This window comes from Stegodyphus dumicola, chromosome 10 (assembly GCF_044657685.1).
Source record: "Stegodyphus dumicola isolate Sdum_Otavi_A_Nest chromosome 10, ASM4465768v1".
Classification (NCBI taxonomy): domain Eukaryota; kingdom Metazoa; phylum Arthropoda; class Arachnida; order Araneae; family Eresidae; genus Stegodyphus; species Stegodyphus dumicola.
Genome location: NC_140777.1, coordinates 98,292,620 through 98,312,991, shown reverse-complemented (window position 1 = coordinate 98,312,991; position 20,372 = coordinate 98,292,620). Strand labels below are relative to the sequence as shown.

Below are 20,372 nucleotides of genomic sequence, written 5' to 3'. Positions count from 1 at the left end.
TTTTCAAAATTTCTAAAACTTCAGCAACATCATCCATTTTGAAATCGGCTATATTTCATGAAACTTTTGGTTTACTTTTCAGCTTACCTAATTAACCAATAGCATCATTTAAGATGTTTTTACAAACATTATTTACATTTTTTGTTTAGTTTTTTTTAATACTAAAGGAGTATACTTGATGTAAGCAAGATAAAAAGGATTCAACAAGGGTGTTTTCCTTGAGCTTTACAAAATAAAGGAATTGGGAATGTCAATCTGTGACATGTGAGAAAAAACATACAATGCATAACTTTGTGAATACTTTGCTGGTATAAAATTGGCAATGATAAACTGCTGCATTATATAATATATATGTATATATATATACACACACAGTATAAAGTCCGTAATCCGGACTTGTCGAGACTTCGGCGATTCCGATCATCAATTTAAATTTGGTGCGATGGCATGCAGAAATTATACAATTAAAAATATGAAATCATAATTTATGAAATAAAGAACAATTATGACCTAAAGGGTATCAAAAATTTTTTTGTTTAATGGACATCGAAACATGCTTTTGCTTTGTAGATCCTTTGGCAGCTCCAGAATTGGAAACTCTTTTTGACATAATCGAAAGTTCAAGCTTGATTTTTATAAAAATTTTCTAACAGTCTGCAAAAAATAATAAGCCAGATCCAATTAGAAGATTAAGGAACAGCACAATCTGCAACATTAACTGAAATACCTTAGATAATTTTAGCCTAGCTTATAATGTCCGTTATACATTAAACGTGCATGCGTAAACGCATCATGTGTTTACGCATGCGCATAAAGTTTGTAGCTTTGAGGTCCGGATTATAGATCATTCCGGATTACAGACTTTGTACTGTATCTACTTTTTTATTACATTAAGTCAGAAAGTACTTGGCTGCATTTCTGTGCATTGCTTCATAGTAAATGCTGTTCAGGACACTCTGCTAAATTGATACTCCTATTTCTGACAGCCTAGCAATAATTCTAAACTTAGGTTCGGTGCATCAAATTGCTGCACCATTCCAGACAGAATCATGGCTACTGGCCTTGTCTATAACCAGGATGCCACATGCCCCGGATAGCCACGTCAGGATGACAAATAGTCTTGGCTTCCACTACAGGATTATATAGAACTTACTCTCTTCAGCACTGCACAGATGTAAGGGGGAATGCAAACTTCCCAACAACATTCAGATACATTTACTAAGAATATGATTATTTTGTATACCAGAAGACTGAAGTCTAGAAAAAATATTTACACTTTGACTTCAAAAATTCTCCAGCCATCAATCAAAAATACTACATGCTATTTATATTGAAGAGATATTTTCTGTTTTAAACTTCCCAATTTTTTCATTTCTTAGATAGAAAAAGTCAATTAACTTTTCTAACCCAATAAACTGGATGACTCTAAAAGACATATAGCCTTTATTGAGAACATCACCATCTATTAATAAGAGAAAATTATAAACTCTAGTTTTCAAACAGAAGTTTGCAGGACATTGCACTGATAAAGGCAGTTCTGATGAGAGAAAAAAGTATTACATCATACCTAAATTTTCAACAGTAGTAAAAAACCTTACCCAAGTATTTAATAATACTAAAATATTATTATTATATGATTCTGTTCTTATACCTATTCTCAGGATCACTTGAGTGGAATAAGCATCTTAAACTATTTTGTTTTCTTTCAAAGCAACAATTTTTAAATCAAAATCAAGAGAAAATTATATGCTTTACAATTAGCCCTAAATTAAATCGGGAAGATTTAAAAAATACAACAGTATATATGAAATGCTTCTAAGCAAAGACATACACAAATAAATCAGTTGATGTCATGATATACATATATTCCAATTTTGTTACTTACTCTGGGTTCATCTTAATAACATCATTGATGCTAACAGCAGGAGCAACAGGATGTGACAATGGCACTGCTTCATCAGGTTCTTGTTTTGGTATAGTAGTAAATATCCCACTAACATCTTTGTACACACATAATGTAGAAACCCGAGATTTCTATTTAAAAAAATAATAAATAAAAAAGAAAAGAAAATCTGAAAGGCTTCAGATTTTAAATTACATCCAAAGGGATGTTTTTTTAACATTTTATCTGTTAACTTTATTTATTAAATATTACGTTCTTCGCACTTAAACCATAAAATTCAGTTCAACAGCAATATCACAAAATTGAGCATATCTTTAGAATTTCCGATACAGAGTCTCGCACGCTAGAGATAAAAATGTTTTTTCTGTACAACGTTGCCATTGCTCGCTTTGAAATCCTTGAGTTTCTTAATCAAAAATTCGCTAAAGTTTTACAAAATGTGAAATCTATAATAATATAAATTCCAAATTTCAAATTTTTGAAAATTGAAATGGATATTTATAGTGAACCAATGCAAAATGAAAACTGTCCTTCAGGGACAAAGCCCCTTTGGACTAAAAAAAATTAGAAGCACTTATTTATTTGCAAATTTTTTGAAAAATAATTTATCACTGTACTGAAATTAAGCCTCAAGATATTTTACTGTTATAACATTTGGTACTCTTCTGTTATGAGGGCCGTAAAAAAATGTATGCGCAAAAGTGCCAAATCTATCAAACATGCCTATTTAACATGCATTAAGTTTATATAGTTCTATATTTCTTAAGACGCCATTGAAATAATAATTTAATTTTTAAATCCTTTTTTGATATCCTATGAATTTAACAATTTGGGAATTGCCCATGATGAAAAGTCGGCAATAGAATTTTGGGTAAAGTGTAGAATCACTCACTGCTTGACGCGTTTTTAAGAATTGCACATACTCGGTATCCATGTACACATTGACCTATTTTCACTTGAAAAAAAAATCCCAGAATTGCACAAAAATAGCACTGCGCACTCCCTTGACTTTATCTATGTACACATCAACCTATTTTCATTTAAAAAATAAAATAAAATTGACCAAAATCCAATTGTTTTTACCCTTGTAAAAAGCGGCAAACAAATAAGTGAGCGATTCTGAACTTCTGAATTCCGATTCTGAATATTTTCAAAGAAAAGGCATCATTCATTATAGAAAATTACGTTTGAACAACCAACGTGATGAAATTATGCTTTAGCAATAAGTTGGTAGCGAAATAGCGATGCAGGCATCCATTCAGTTATGTTTAGCAAATTTTATATAAATTATAATAATGATCTGAAATAGTTATTTACTCTTATGCTTCCATTCAGTCATGTTTAGCCTTTTTCATATAAATTATAATAATAAAAAAGTATTATATGAAATTAACCTTTCATCTAAATTAAAACATCAATCTTAGATAGTTATTTACTATTATACTTCCTTTCTTGCCGCAATTATTAGGGTTGCCACAATTATTTTTGGCAGCATTGGAATCAACAATAGTTTGGCGATTTTTTACAGCCCTTGGAACCGAATAGTACCAAACATTTAAATATCAATCTTTACAGATTTATTCTCAAACTCCAGACATAACAGTAATACATAAATATGCGGGAAAACATGTTAACTGTAACAAAATTATACTGTTTTTTTAATTAGGCAAATAATACAAAGGTTTTTTAATACACATATTATATTCAATTTGTTTTAAAAACACAAAAGAATAAAAAATCATCACTTGCTCTTATTCAAACACTAATTAATTATCAGTAAAAGACAACATACATGAATTTAATTTGTTAATGATTAATAATAACTGACTAGTGGTATGCTATGACAATTTCACTGAGGGGTTGCCATTATTTTATGAAAACAAAATATCAGATTTTAATGAAATGTTTAATTTTTACAAAAACAGAAAATACAAATAACTGTGAATGAAAAAAGACATTCTTAAATTTAAAAAAAAAAAAAAAAACTTTTAAGAACTCCAAATTTATGAAGTTGGTTTAGAAAACCTTTATATTTATCACTAGATGCAAAATCCTTGTGTAAAATTAGATAGTTCCTCAACATTACAAAAGCAGTCCATAAACTGCATAAACAAAATCAGAGTCAAATATAAAGTCAAAATATTAGGAATCATCTACCATATGACAGATGGTTGATAATATTTTGACTCTTTGATGCTAACTTCATCTATCTATCTATATATATTGCAAACAAATTTAGTAAGAGCGTATTTTTAAACCTGGTAATTTGGATATAGTATTACTTTTCCATTAAAGCACTTAGCACTTTCTGGTTTTGGCACATTTTCTTGGTGCCAAACACTGCCAGTTTAGTTTGGCTTCTTTCTTAACAATAACTGTCTATACAACCATCGCTCGTGCAACCAACTTTTTCATCTAATCACAGTTTTTCTTTTCTCACTGCAATGGATTTTTCTGTTTGGAATCCGAAACATTTCACAGAAAATCAATCTTGTCATTTTTTTTTAATCCTGACATTAGGTTTTATGCTCAGTCTGTTGAGTGCTTGTGAGGTAGTGCAAAATGGTGCAATAAATAGCAAACAGGCAACACTTAGTTTCGTATCTGACTAGAATTCATGTGGCATCACATGCATTTCAGAATTCCAGAAGTAAGTGAAATGTTCTGTGCTATCCTAAATGTCATTTTTTATTTCATGTCTGTTGTTTAATCTAACATGATTTTTTTTATCTAACACAATGATTATTATTATGTTTTATTTTTTGTATAATCTATTGAATCATTTAAGAAGGAATAAATATAACTATATCCTTCATATTTTTTATTTCATACTTTTTTGGGGGAAGCGGATGATAGTTTTAGAGATGAAACCAAGTACCTAAGAATAAAGATTAGAATATTTTTTAAAACTTTTTTTGTAAAAAGCATAAAGTAAATTTTATGTTAAAACTGGCATACAAGTGTATTTTCTTTTCAATAATACACAAGGAAAAATGCTTAGGTTTAAAAAAAGAGAGAGAGAGAGAGAGATGAATTTTATATTAATAACATTTTTGTTTTTGCTAAAAAGTTATTTAAAAATCATACTTTAAAACATTTAGATCTTGTTTAAGTTTCAAAATCAAGGTACTGAAAAAAAGTGATATTTTGAAATATAACAGGACATAAAAATGTTTCCTTTTAATGTTACTTTTTTCAAGTGTAATAAATGTAATTTTATTACACTCTTGTTGTTTTAATGAAATCTTAATAATACTATTTATTGAAAAAAATCATTTTTCACAAATCATAAAATCAAAAAAAAAAAAAAAAAAAAAAAAAAGATAATTTGCCAAACCTGGTAATGCATGAAAACGAATCCATATCCCTAGAAAGAAATAACTCATTTTTTATACAAATAAAAGGACCAAGTGAAATGGTAACCCAAATGTCTACCAAGTGTTGGTGCTAAAAATATAAATTTGGTAACAAATCACCAAACTGGCATAATTTTTAATGCCACAAAAAATGACAAAAACTTGTAAAAATTTAACATTGCTTATCAGCTTGAAAAAAGTTTAATAGTTTTTCTTATTGTAAAAATTGGCAGCTATGCGACATAAATCAAGGGGAAAATTACTAACAGAAATTTAGTAGAAAGGAGGTAAATTTTGAGAAAAGTATCTAGTATCATAAATCACAAAATAAATCAAAATGTACTGATATAATGTCAAGAGCACAAGGCATAGCTTTAATGGAAAAGCACCATGGATACATAAAACATGTGCATATACACAGCTTTCAAAAATTTATAATGCTAACTTTCACATACTACTTGAGCCAGCTGTGGTCTGGATACTGCAAGTCTAGCACTGCTGCCAAAATCATCTACTCTTAACATCAGCTGTATGACTAAACCTTCTGCACTCATGATAACAACATATGGATCTGCCACAGATGCCCACACAACAGGTGATCCAGCATCTAAAGGTATGTGCTGCACTTGACGGGAACCATACAAAAGACGAACACCCATCTGAGAAACCTGAACGATAAAACGATTGTTTCCAAGATTGCCGGCAAATATCGTAGGCGCTTGTGTGCTAAAACCACTATGGTCGAGTTCATTTATTTCTTGTCCAGTCTGAAGTATCTGAAAATACATCAAAGAGCATTTAAGATATCAATTTTAAAACCTTTATTATTTAATTTTTTTTTCTTTTTTTACAATTCAAGACAGCTATAGCAACATTTATTAATTGATAATGCTTCTAATTGTGGATAGTTTATTTAATTAATCTAGACTTTTCTGTATTTAAAATTAAGCAAAAAAGCAACCTTAGTTTGGCACAGATTTTGAATACAACTATATCAATTTTGAAGGGCAGTGGACATGAGTTCCTCTACTTCGAAACAAAAATATTTTTTCAAAAATGGGAAGAATGACAGCCATTTTATATCAAAAGCAATGGGTAGAGCAAAGCAGAAATGAATGGAACACCATCTGCTGAGGAGAGTAGCAGTGAAACATGAAAAACTTATATACTAGAATTCTGAAAGGCTTGGGGATAAAACTAGATTGGAATTTATGTCATTAACTACAGAATATAAATTTTTTTTAATGTGAAAAGCTTTAAAAAAATGAAATCCAATTGATCAACTGAGGAAGCTTTATGAATAATTTTTTGAAGAACCCAAGTTGAAATTGCGATTATGTTCCCTAACATTGACCTGCTATGGAAGATTTGTTTACTTCTCCTTTTTTGAACACAAGATTGTTCATTCATGTTCTTTGAAGTAAAATCTTAGTTGATTCACAAATCACACTGATGAGGTATGTCATAAATTCCTGAGCATTAAAATTAGAGATGGAATCTTCAAGAATCAAGTAATTAACTTTACTGACAGGTGGAAATCTGAACAATTTTTGCCTATTAAGTTTCACACTGGCAAGTTTCTCTCCCAGTCAGAATTGTTCTGAATTTTGTTTCTTTTTATTTTTAGAAAACATAAAAACATCTACTGCATTATTATATAATGCATCCTATTATTTCATAAAATCTTACACTGTTTACAAATGGAGTTTCTAACCAGGTAAGTGAAATTCACAAAGAAGGGCAAAAAATATCAGCATTTCAGGAAAGTTATTCAACTTAAATCAATAGATTTAAAAAACTCAGGACAAAGGCTACAGCGTGCTAGAATTAATGTGACCCTAGCTAAAAAATTAATAAAATCCTTTCCAAGTTACATGAAAGAAGTTCTAATACATGATTCTTTCTCTGAAAAAGGTGCAACATATAATTTTCACGCTACTGATGTCCAGATAAGTAGAAAACAGACTAAAAAGTCCCTTCTTTTTTCAGTGGTGGGAAATATTTATCAAGAAATGATCCACAACAAGTCTCATGTAAGTGCAGTGTAATATTTTACTTTCATTTATCAAATATAATACTTTCAATTTTAATATTATTTGGAATGGATGACTTGAAAGAAAAAAAATTAGAAAGGTTAGGTAAAAAACATAGAGAACCAGTGACTAGAAAGAAAATACATGTTGTAATAACTATAATAATGATAATAAAAAGGAAGCAGAAAAAAAAAGAATTATTTATTTTAAATAATATTAGTATGAAAGTTCCTTTGAGATTTAAGATAAAATGAAAATGCATAATCTAACATAAAAACAGCAAAAACTTTGATGAGTAATTAGCCTTTTGGATGTACATGAAATCTGAATATAAACAGTTAACCATTTATAGACTTCTCTCTTGGGGTGAATCTGAACAAGGAGGCAAAACTGGAGTGATAAAAATCCAGTTACACAAAAAATATTCATCATATAAATTTTGAGCGGAATGCAACGGCAAACTGCTAGGTAGCATTGTAAATGATATAAACAGGGCCAGTCTTAACATCCAGTGTCATTTTCTACCACAGATTGCCTAAACAATGGCTGGTTATATGAAAAAAAATAAAATTTCCAGAGTGATGGACTGGTCAAAGTGGTCCGATTGTTTGGCCACCAAGATCATCAGGTCTCTCTTATTTGGACTTTTTCCTGTGGGGCCATATGAAAAGCCTAATCTACGAATGCCCCATTGAAATGAATACGGATCTAGTTGTCAGTTCGTCATTGTTGCCGGCGATACTCAGTAAATGCCTGGTGTCTTCGCAAATGTGCGCGAGTCCCTATTGTGCAAGCGTGCAGCCTGCATTACAGCTGGCAGAAGGTCTTTTGAACATGTACATCAATTACATTTCTGTTCATAAACTGTTTTCTAGAGTATATCTGCTCATTCTTGTGTTAATTCTTTAAATATTTCAGTTAAAAACTATCTTTTAACTTCTTAGCATTTGCATTCCGACCATATATTCCATAACGAATCTTGCTTGTATAGCTGCATTTTATCACCCTGTAAATTTTTGCCACCTTGTTCAGATTCACCCTGTATACTGGTTTTAGGCAGTAGCATGATATTTTATTATACATTGGAGCATCACTATGCTTGAGTATAAGTGCTTAAATCATAATTATGAAATTTTAATATTAAAGTCATTACTTGTGACTATTTATATAGAAGATATACCAAAATTTTTATTCTAAATTATTTCCATTTTTATTTTAAAAGTACAATTTCTTAGAATTCCAAAGAAGAGTCCATGATAATTTTAGAGCATTTAGAAAATAAGTCACTGACCAAAAAAATTTTGCATGCGAAAAAAAAAAAAAAATTAATAAAAGTTACAGGAGGAGAGAAATTAATTTAATAAAACTGTTGATGAAATATAGATGAAAATCATCTTCAACATTCAAAGCAAAACAAAAAATGTTTGAGCAAATAAAATACAAAGCATAAAAAACTCTGCAGCAGAGAATGTAAAATGATTATCAAGAATGCATTTAAAATTAACTTTTAAAAACACAGAAAACCACATTAACATAGCAAGACTAACATATAGACATTACTATTCTTGACAAAGAAAATATCATACTACAAGGAGTTGTCAAAATAATATAAAGGCTTACATATCAGGTTTAATAAGTAAGCATAAAATGAATTCCATAGCAAAAGATGATAAGAGCATGAACACAAGGATCATCTGGAAAGTAAGTTTCTTACATTGCCAACAGATGCGCTACAAAAAAAAAAAAAAAAAAAAAAAAGTGAAGCCACAAGCCACATAATTTGTGAGTATGGTTATCGTTTGTGGTAATTATAATTTCCTGATTGCTTATATTAACATCTTGATGTACCTCCAAGCCCTATTGCAGAACAGTGGAAAACGCGATAGGCAATGTCTCACGACCATAGATTTATTTATTAAAGACAGCCAAATAATTCATATTAAATATAAAATGACTGTTAAAACCACCCGGGAAAAACTTAGGTTGGTACATGAAAGGTCTAACCTTTCAAGTAAATTATTTCTTTTATGAAAGTTTTACAGTTTGAAGCTTGAAGAAAATGGAGATATTTAAACTCATATAAATATTCTACTAGAGTAAGTTGACAAGCTTAAGAAATATGCGAGAGCATAAAGGATGATAACATTTCAGCACTTTTGCTTTGTTCAGTGCCTAGTTCATATGAAATGCTTGAAGCCAGATCAGAAACAGAACTAATGCCAGAGTTCATAAAAGGGGGGATTAATCAATGAATTGATTCAAAGACATTCAAGACCTCATTTCAAAATAAAACAAAGTGAGAAAAACTTTTTTCATACCATCACAAAAATAATAATTTTAGATCAGAAAGTATTATCCAAAATCAAAACAAAAGAGTGAACCATGCCTAGAACTTCAAGAAAACATATGCAGATTCTAAAACTCGCCAAGCAAAAAATGCGGGTAGCCACATGATGAATTAGGAAGAAACAAAAACAAAAACAATAAATAAATAAATAAAACACAGGAAATCGATTCCAAATGTGATGTTGCTACTCTGTCTACTACCAGCAGTTGGCAGAAGGTGGTTTTTTGCAAGGCAGTAATCATTCAACAAATAACAAGATACATTTCACAGAATTTCAATCCATAAATTCTTCAGATATCATAATTGTGAATGGGCAGAGTCTTAAATTTACAGGAATAGGAACTTTTCATTTCAAAACACTAAATTCTAAGAAAATAACTGAAGATCTTGTGTTCCTGAATTAGAAAAAATTTAATCTTGTCTAAGAAAATACAGTCAAAAGTCGTTAATCCGGACTCGTCGGGACTTTGGCGATTCCGGATTATCGATTTTTTCGGATTATAGATCATCAGTTTAAATCTGGTAAAATGGCATGCAGAAATTATAAAATTAAAAATATGAAACCGTAATTTATGAAATAAAGAACAAGTATGATCTAAAGGGTATCAAAATTTACAAAAAAAAAAAAAAAAAAAAAAAACTTAATATTTATTTGTTTACTTTATTAAACATTTCTTTCAATGTAAGTTGTTTAAGTTGCTTCGTTGTATGTGATAATACTTTTTCTTTAATTCTATAAACAGACATAATTTCTTGTTCGGTTACAAAGTTCCGCTGTTCAAGTCCCGTAATTGCTGTGCCGAGAATACCGACTTACTTGTCAATCGAAATGTTTTCGTTTTCAATAACCTCTGGGTCAATTTCTTCACTATCGGAAGCGAATTATAATCACGAGGAACTTGATTTAAATCATATCAAAGACGGAGTACATCGAGATAAAATACTACACTTAGTAAGGAATTATAAGCCAATAAAATAAAAACATCTGCCCTGAAGATAAGGATAGTGCTGACAGATCAACTTCCAATCCTCGGCGTGAAATTGATAAACAGATTTCGGATTTCAAAACATACTTTCACTTTGTAGATACAAATTACATATTAGTAAATATATATCGGACATTCTATTTGACATAATCGGAAGTTCAAGCTTACTTTTATGAAACTGCTCTAACAGTCTGCAAAAAATAATAAGCTGGATCCAATTCCAAGATTAAGGAACAACGCAATCTGCAACATTAACTGAATCAGATAATTTTAGCTCAGCTTATACCTCCGTTACACATTAAATGCGCATGCACACAAACATATTAGCAGCCGTAAAGGTCTTACTCGCTCTCGTTAACACCTGTGCGCATGCGTGGATGCGACGCATGCGCAGAAAGTTTGCAGCTTTGAGGTCCGGATTATAGATCATTCCGGATTATGGGTGTCCGAATTAACGACTTTTGACTGTAACAGGAAAGGAATTCTAAATTCTGTTTAAAAGAAATAAATGTATGATTGTGAAAGAAGACCAAATTATTCTAGAATGTCATACAACTAACAGTCTTTACCAAATTAAAATAATCGAGAAGAATGATGAACCATCAGTTCATGTAGCATTTCAGTGCAAAAATGCAAACCATATTAAAATTTAGCATATACACCTTGGTCGCAGAAATGATGACATAATTAAACAACTTGTGAATTAAGAACTCCCTGAAGGAATCAGACTAGATAGTTGTAAACATGGTAACAAATGCATTCAGTGCATAAAATGTAAACTAGCTGATTTTCCATATACCAAACAATCGAAATTTAGTGCACCTAAACTGCTTGAACTCATTCACACTGCCATTTTTAGAATCAGTACAAACACTGTCCATCAGTGGTTGCCTGTACTTTGCAAGTTCTATTGATGGTTACAGTAGGTTTACAATGATTTACCTAATGCAATAAAAAAAAAAGTAATTTCTAAACTAAAGCAATTTATTGTTCTTATAAACAATAAATCTGGGAAAAAAGAACGTACTACTTGATAAACTAAGAAGTGTCAAAACCAAGCTCAATGCAGAAGGAAAAATTGAAAGATACGAAGTCAGATTAGTTGCGAAAAGGTTTAGCCAGAAATTTGGAGCTGACTATGACAAAACCTTTGTTCCTGTGGTAAATTAAACAATTCTACGAGTTTTTCTATGTCCAGCTTCATATAAAAACACATTTTTTAGACGACGTCAAAACAGCTTTCCTTCATGGAAAATTAGAAGATGAAATTTACATGACTCAAACTGGAAGGATATAGAAAAGTTGGAAATGAAAATAAAGTTTTCAAACTGGAATATATATATATATATATATATGGAATATATACATATATATATGAAATGTAATTTCTCATACATTATTTGTTTTGTGCAGCCGGGGCAACAGGAATGAGACAAATTTTGGAATATAAAGTGGTAGGTTTATTTTAGCATCCATCTCGTAAGCGTTCTCTTCATATCTGGAGCAGAAGCCCTACTTATACATATGTGTACGTCACGAGGCTCCTCCAATCAGCGATATTAATTGAAATCACGAGGTGATGCTATCTTCTTATCAGGAGTGTTCTTAAGTACTTTATGTAATATGACAGATTTATGAGTTTGGCGATTTGGCGGGCGCCAACAGGTTAATATATTTTATACTAAAGAAAGGATTTCGCCAAAATTTAGGAACAGGGATGCAATTTAGGTAGAGAATCGCCAACACATTATTAAGCAATATTAATAGAATTTAATTTAATCAATTGATTTAAAAATATCATTACAGATTATCCCCCCCCCCATCTGAAAAGGCTTGCAGTCGCGGCCGTCAACCCAAGACAGTCCAGATAGTGAGAGTAGAAAATTTAGTTATTTGGAAATTAAGTGAGTAGGAAAACTGATTGGATTTACCTCAAGGCACACAAAATGTTTACATAAAATATGACATAAAATATTTGAATATAATTAATACAGTATATAAAATATAATAAATGATTAATGAAATTATAATATACTAACTAATTGCAGAACAAATAAAGCACTAATAACATATTGCTGGTTAGCTATGCGGCAATAGGAAATATAGGAAATAACTGAATTTGTAAGTTTATATCTTAGGGCATGCCATTCACAGTTTGTGTATGAGTCTGTCAATCATTAGAGTTGTCATTCAGGCTCATCTTCAGTCTTTTACTGGTCTTTGGAGATCTCCGGATCATTTAATTAGCGCTAGAATTATGGATTAGCACTGGCACTGAAAACATTTGAGTTTTTATGTCACGATACTAGAGCTCTTATACTCTTGTTGAAAATACACATTTTTCTAGGTTTTTAACATATTTCGTCACTCTATTTTTCTCTTATTAATGATAACAAAACAAAATTTAACTTCCAACATCCATACCAGTTTTTGTACATGATGCTGCAGAAACATAAAATGAAATTCAGAAGTTTCAACAACTGAAATTTAACTTTTTCAACTGTTGCTACAATTTATAACACAAACATAGGAAAACATGAGCTCAAGGAAATGTGAGGGTATAGTACTCTACTTGTAGTATAGCCTCAATTGAGTGTTTCCCACACGGAAAGTGCATTGAACCTGAAACTCAAGTTTGAAGGAGCCCAGTAAAAGAAAAGGGCAGACAAACCTTTCAGACACTGAGATATAAATCAACTATTAAGGGGGACAACAGGATGAAAACTAAAAGAAGGGTTATGGATAATTTATTGATTTATAAATTTTGATTTATTCATGATGTAATTTAAAGTTCTCGGGTGGATAATAAAACCTTAATTTTGACGCATGTACAATCTCAGTTGGTTTCTTCGTGTGAAAATTTTCCCTGTCGATTTCATAATTAACTTCAGATAATTTATTCATAATCTGATAAGGGCCTGAATAGGGTGAAGTTAATTTTCTAGTATTTGGGTATTCGAATTCCTCGTAAAGGACAAAATCTCCAGGTTGAAATTTAGATTCTACAAATCTGATGTCATATCTAGTTTTATTCTTTCGGTGGTATTCGATAGTTCTTTTCTTTGCTAAAGCCCTTGCTTCATTTAAGGAAGGGTATTTATTTTGATCAATTGGAGATTCAAAAGGGAGGTTACCAAATAGTAAGTATGCTGGGGTGAACTTAGTTACCGTATACCGTATGAGGGGAGTTGTTATATTCGATAACAACTTGCTCTAGCACTTTAGTCCACGGTACTTTTTTAGAAGAAGAATTTACATTTTAGTCGACTTACTATTGATTGATTTACTCTTTCTACTTTACCATTTGTCTGGGGATGGTGAGATGAAGTTAAAAGTTGTTTAACATTATGCTTTTTAAGAAATTTTTTGAATCTAGAGGAAGTGAAGGCTGCATTCCTGTCACTCAGAATTTTTTCGGGGACTTGTATTTGAAATATTTGCTTTAGACAATTGGCACAGGTTTCTGAAGTTACACTTTTAGAGGGAAAAGCCCAGACATATCTTGTTGCATGGTCAATAACTATATGCAAATATTTTTTTGTAGAATTATAATAATTAAATCCTCCCACAGTGTCAATAGAGAGACCTTCGAAAGGTTTGTCGGTTGGGGGTACGTCTTGCATAAGACCAAAATTTTCTGTTTTTTCTTTTTATTAAGTTGACAAGTATGACAATGTTTAACAAAATTTCCGATATCTTCGCTAATATGAGGCCAATAATATTGAGAGGTGATTAAGTTAAGCATAATTTGAACTCCCGGGTGACCAAAATTTTCATGGGTTTTATTCAACAATTTTAATCTTAAAGATTTAGGTACTACAATTTTATAAAAATTCTTTTTCTTAATTACCATCATATCATTTATCTCTTGGTAATTTTTTCCGGAGACATTATCAGTTTTTTGTTATTGGATTATTTCATTTCTATCAAGTAAATGTACATAATGTTGGAGGTGCTGTGAAACAGGATGTCTAGAAAGCATGTCAGCTTCAATATTGGTAGAGCCCTTCTGATACTTTACTTCATAATTGAACATACTTAGTTTGAGTGACTAATGGAAGAGTCTACCTTTTAAATTTTTAACATTTTTGAGCCAAACGAGGGCCGCATGGTCCGTATGTATAACAAATTTTTGTCCATGCAGATAGTAATAGAATTTGTCTAGGGCATCTACTATGGCCAAACATTCTAACTCAGTAATCGTATAATTTTTCTCATAATTTCTTAAAGTTTGGGAATGATATGATACAGGGTGAAGGACATCATTTTCATCTGGTTGTTTCAAAACAGCTCCAACAGCAGTTTGAGAAGCGTCAACAAAAATATGACATGGCCTACTGGAATCATACAATTGTAAAACAGGTTTGGAAATCAGTATTCTTTTCATTTCGTCGAAAGCTTTTTGACATTGGTCATCCCATTCCCACTTGACATCTTTTTTCAAGAGTCTGTTTAATGGAGCTCTAATAGTTGCATAATTCGGAATGAATCTATGATACACATTCACACTTCCCAAAACTCTTTGTAACTCTTTGGTGTTACTGGGGTTTTTAAGTTTCTTAATAACTTCTATATTATGGTTATTGGGAATTATTCTACCATTTTTTATTTCATAGCCAAGAAATGTGATCTGATCTCTGGCGAACACACACTTGTTTCAATTCAATTTAATATGCTCCTCTTTAAACACCTCAAATAAAATTTTTAAATGTTCTAAATGTTCTTTCTCAGAGGAAGAGTAAACGATTATATCATCAAAGTAACTGCAAGCAAAATTAATTTTATTTTTTGTTAATATTCGTCTAATTGTTCTGTTAAAAATTGCAGGTGCATTTTTGAAACCAAAAGGGAGTCTTAACCATTCGAATAATCCAAAATTCGTGCAAAAAGCTAATTTCTCAGTATCTGCAGGGTGAATCGGGATATGCCAGAAACCAGATCTCAAATCAATTGTACAAAATACTTTTGCTTTACTTAATTTGTCTAACAAAGTGTCAATGCGAGGAAGAGGGTTTGCATCTGTTTTAGCCAGGGAATTCAATTTTCGATAATCTATGCACAATCTAGTTTTTTTTTCCTTCCTCACGTTTAAGTACTAAAGTCACGGGGGACGAATATGGGCTACAACTTTCTTTAATTATACCTGCTTGTAATAATTGATCAATTTGGGTCTTAATTTCCTCTTCTTCCATAGGGGATGTTTTATAAGGTCTTAATGATACAGGCAAATCAGAATTTAAATTAACTCGTTGAGGTTCAATATTAATTTTTCCTACATCATACTTATTTTTAGAAAACACAGATGAATAATCATTTAAAAATTTTTCCAAGTTATACTCTTTGTTATCGACAGTATTAGAAACAGCATTTTTCACATAAATGTTAGACTGAGAAACTAATTCCTTTGGATTTGTAGTCCGAGATTTACAGGTTGGAAAATTTCTTACATCATCATCATCATTATTAACACATGGATAAACATTTGTTGTACCACCTTGAAGTTGGAGGTGTAGAGATATGGGTCGGCTGTCAAAATGGCAGTCATCATTAAGTACAATAGCTCTCTGTTTAATTTTTAAATTAGTACAATCAATACTCAACTCAAATAATTTGCATTCATAAAGTCCTAAAATTACATAATTCAAATTATTATCAAGAACAAACAAGGTAATTTGTTTACTAATCCGTCCAATTTTCATTTGTATACAACATATTTTGTTGAAGATTATTTTTCCTTTAGTTTGGGTTACTGAAAATGATCTAACTCTTTGTACTTTTAAACGTAATTGTCTAGCTGTTTTGGAAGAAATTATTGATATGGTGGCACCACCGTCTACAACACACTCTAGACGTTTCTTATTGGACAAATATCCCGACACCTTTAATAGTCAACTACTGTTAGGGCTTTCTGGGGTTGGTTCTATTGCAAGGGGCGTAACATTAGGTGTATCAGATCTCTTCCCTCTGAAAGGACAAACCTGAAACCAATGAAAAGCATTTGGGATTCCGTTCCGGGTGCAAAGTCTACAGGGACTGGGTGGCAATGGCAATCTATTTTGAGAATTATAATTATAATGGCTTGTAAATTTTGGACCACTGAACCGATTATAAAAATTACTTGGTCTCTGAAAACGTTGGAAATTGTTGGGTCTAGGAGAATCTTGTCTCACAGTAGTTTCATAGCCTGAAGCTGAAATTCTACTTCTATTAAATCGATTGTAATTTTGGGGACTGTTCCCAACTGGAGTAACAAATCTGGGAGGTGCACTTTTGATTTGTTGATTTTCACTAATCTTAATAAGCTTATGGACATGAGTAAGCCAAGAGATGGGGTCAGAGGGTGCGTTGATCCTCATTAAGGATTTTAATTCTATAGGAAGGCCATCCGTCAGACCCTCCAAGATCATTTCATGAGTTAGATTTAATTTTTTACCAATATCTAATTTTTTGCGAAAATATTGCGTTATGTCCTCTTTATGATTGTATTTGTAATTGGCAAAATCACCAAACGTAGTTAAAGTGGGGTCGAAAAAATTTTCCTTTAAAATTTGGACTAATTCCACATATTTAGTAATTTTATGGCTGTTTTTAACATATACGCTAAGTGCATTACCTTTTAGATATCGAGCTACATTATTAAGCTTCCACGTTTCATCTTTATCTAAATGAGTTTTGTTAAAGTACTCAAGCCATGAATTTATATCCATATCATTCTGCGCGTCAAAGGGAATTATACTTGTTTCAGGTTCAGCGCTAGCTGCCCTTAATGAATCATCAGGATCAGAGAGGTTTTCATTAGCCATTATTCTCTTAATAATACTTTCATAAATAAAACTAATAATACTTTATAAATAAAACTAATAATACTTTCATAAATAAAACTAATTCAAAAATAATACTCTTTAAATTTTCCCAAAACAATATTAAAACCAAAATACATCCTTTAAATACCAAATTTAAAATACAATTATACCAAAATAATACTTTTTAAAATTTTCAAAATAAAAACACTATTATTAAATCAGTAATTATAATTCAATAATAATAATAATATCATTTGCATCGCCAATCTTTTTACTAATTGCTTCTGTTTGACTTATTGTGACGAGAATACGAGTGATGAAATCGACACGAAAATACACATTTTTGTGCACTCTTGATTAGATTTTCGCAAAACACGATCAATCACCACACAAGCACAAAGCTCTCGAGAGCAACACAGAACGGCGTAGACGTAGGGAAAGATTTCCATCCTCAAAAGTAGGTCAACGGTAAGAGCACATTTGATGAACGACGAACTTTCGATGGAAACACAAATCACACATCACAGGGGCAGAAAGATGCTTCCCTGGACGTAAAATAATCTGCAGTATACCAGAATACAAGTAACAGAAGGATGATTTTCTTGAAGCAAGAACGCCTAGAGAAAAATGTAGAAACATAGAAGTCGCACAGCGGCAAATTCATCTAAAGTGCGTAACATTTTATCCGTATAATCCTTGGGGTATTTTCTTTTTTAGATAATCCCTTTGAAGGTGGTATCCTACCGGCTTTCTGAAATGTAATTTCTCATACATTATTTGTTTTGTGCAGCCGGGGCAACAGGAATGAGACAAATTTTGGAATATAAAGTGGTAGGTTTATTTTAGCATCCATCTCGTAAGCGTTCTCTTCGTATCTGGAGCAGAAGCCCTACTTATACATATGTGTACGTCACGAGGCTCCTCCAATCAGCGATATTAATTGAAATCACGAGGTGACGCTATCTTCTCATCAGGAGTGTTATTAAGTACTTTATGTAATATGACAGATTTATGAGTTTGGCGATTTGGCGGGCGCCAACAGGTTAATATATTTTATACTAAAGAAAGGATTTCGCCAAAATTTAGGAACAGGGATGCAATTTAGGTAGAGAATCACCAACACATTATTAAGCAATATTAATAGAATTTAATTTAATCAATTGATTTAAAAATATCATTACATATATATATATATATATGGACTGAATATATAAATATATGGACTGAAACAAGCCACTAGAGGTTGGAATTTGAAAATTGGAAAGATGCTTTTAAACACATCATTTAAACTATGTAAAGCAGACCCATGCTTTCTTTTCAAAAACAATAACAGAAAATTAGCATAATATTACATACAGACAATATACTTATAGGAAGTTAAAGCAAAGAAGATGTAAAGAAAGCAATACAACAACTAAAAGTGATGCTGGAAATCAAAGACTTAGGGGAAGTCACTTACTACCTTGGCATAAACTTCGAAAGATCTAAAGATGGGAACTTTGTGATAAAGTAAAAGAATAAATCGATGAAATAGTTCAAAGACTTGGATTTCAGAATGAGAAGCCAACACATAATCCAATTAAAACAAACTATTGCAAACAAGAAAATGAAGATGAATCTTCTAGAATAAAGGCAAGCAGTAGGGCATTACTCATATATTGCAACAACCAGTCGACTCCATACAGCATGTGCCATTAATTTACTGAGTAGGAGAAATGAGAATCTTGAAAAATAGTTTGGAATACTGTCAAAAGTCAATATTTGAATACAACTAAAGTCTTTGCTGTTAATTAGTATATATAGTTTTAGCAAAGAATATAATTACCATTGTGCTATCAACTCTACTCAGAATAAGAAATGCATGAGAATTCTTCAGAATCTGAGAGGCTTTATTTTGATTCTCTTCACTGGAGTCTTCCTTGTCCTCTTCTGTCCTTTCTTCCAACTTCTAAAAATCAAACAGCAGAATATTTTGAATCCATTTCTCTGAACAACCAAACATAAAATTTGTAACATTCTTTTAAATAAACTGCTATGAAATATAATGAATACAAATTAGTAAAGGAATGTTCAAATTTTTTTTTTTCAGTTATTATGTTGAAAGTTCAAAAGTATGAAACAGGAGCTCAATAATGGCAGAGTTTTTTCCACTCCTTAGAAGTACCTCAACATGTCGAAGAATGAACTCTTCAGCACAACTCACAGATACTGCAATTTATCTTGTAATTGCAACAAAATGGGTGGAACTGGATCCATTTTCAAAATACTTAAAATAACTTCAAAACACTTCCAAAACATTCTATAAATGCTCCTAAGCTTTCATATCTGAACCAAACCTAACTTCTAAAATCTCTAGGATGCAACCATCTCATGGCATCCACAGATCAATGACACACCACATTATTCTGCTGAAACACTCCTTTCCCACCAGAAAATGATAACCACATAGGGGTACAGAATGTGTTGAATTGCAGGAGGCTCATGCAAGCTGTTTCTTAAAATTTGTCTGTATTCTGAGATCTCACTTTTCCTTTTGTTTACTTGTTTAGCTATCAAACTATGCCACTCATTATTACTACTGTTATGTTGTCTAGTTCTAATGTTTCTGTCTCCAATTAAGTGAATTCTATGAAGTGTCAAGAGTATGCATGGAAACTCAAAGACACGAAGTAGCAACAAGCAGTTGTTTATGATACATTTTGTGAAGAGCCAGCATTAAACTCTGCAGCTACATCCACATAGTTTATCAATTTTTAATGAACTATGACCTATGTTATCTAGCAAAAACACCACTCTTTAGTGCCACATGAAATTTTCACTTTTTCGTCATTTTCACTTCCTTGTACGAAATAAAGGAAATATTGTAATTGTGAAACATTTCGAGTATCATATTTCAGTGAAAATATCCATTTTGATTGCTCCTGAACCCATTTAAATAATGTTT

The 20,372-nt window shown here is 31.4% G+C and overlaps 1 protein-coding gene across 1 annotated transcript in view; it reads right to left on the bottom strand.

The window, feature by feature from the left end:
* The window catches only part of Cpsf160 (cleavage and polyadenylation specificity factor subunit 1), a 273,054-nt gene that overhangs the window by 101,323 nt on the left and 151,359 nt on the right, over nucleotides 1–20,372 (bottom strand). The window contains exons 16-18 of the mRNA XM_085825305.1: nucleotides 19,254–19,376; nucleotides 5,715–6,035; nucleotides 1,886–2,034 (exon numbers count right to left, since the gene is read on the bottom strand). Coding sequence (XP_085681431.1) covers nucleotides 1,886–2,034; nucleotides 5,715–6,035; nucleotides 19,254–19,376 — 593 coding nt within the window. The remainder of the gene's footprint in view (nucleotides 1–1,885; nucleotides 2,035–5,714; nucleotides 6,036–19,253; nucleotides 19,377–20,372) is intronic.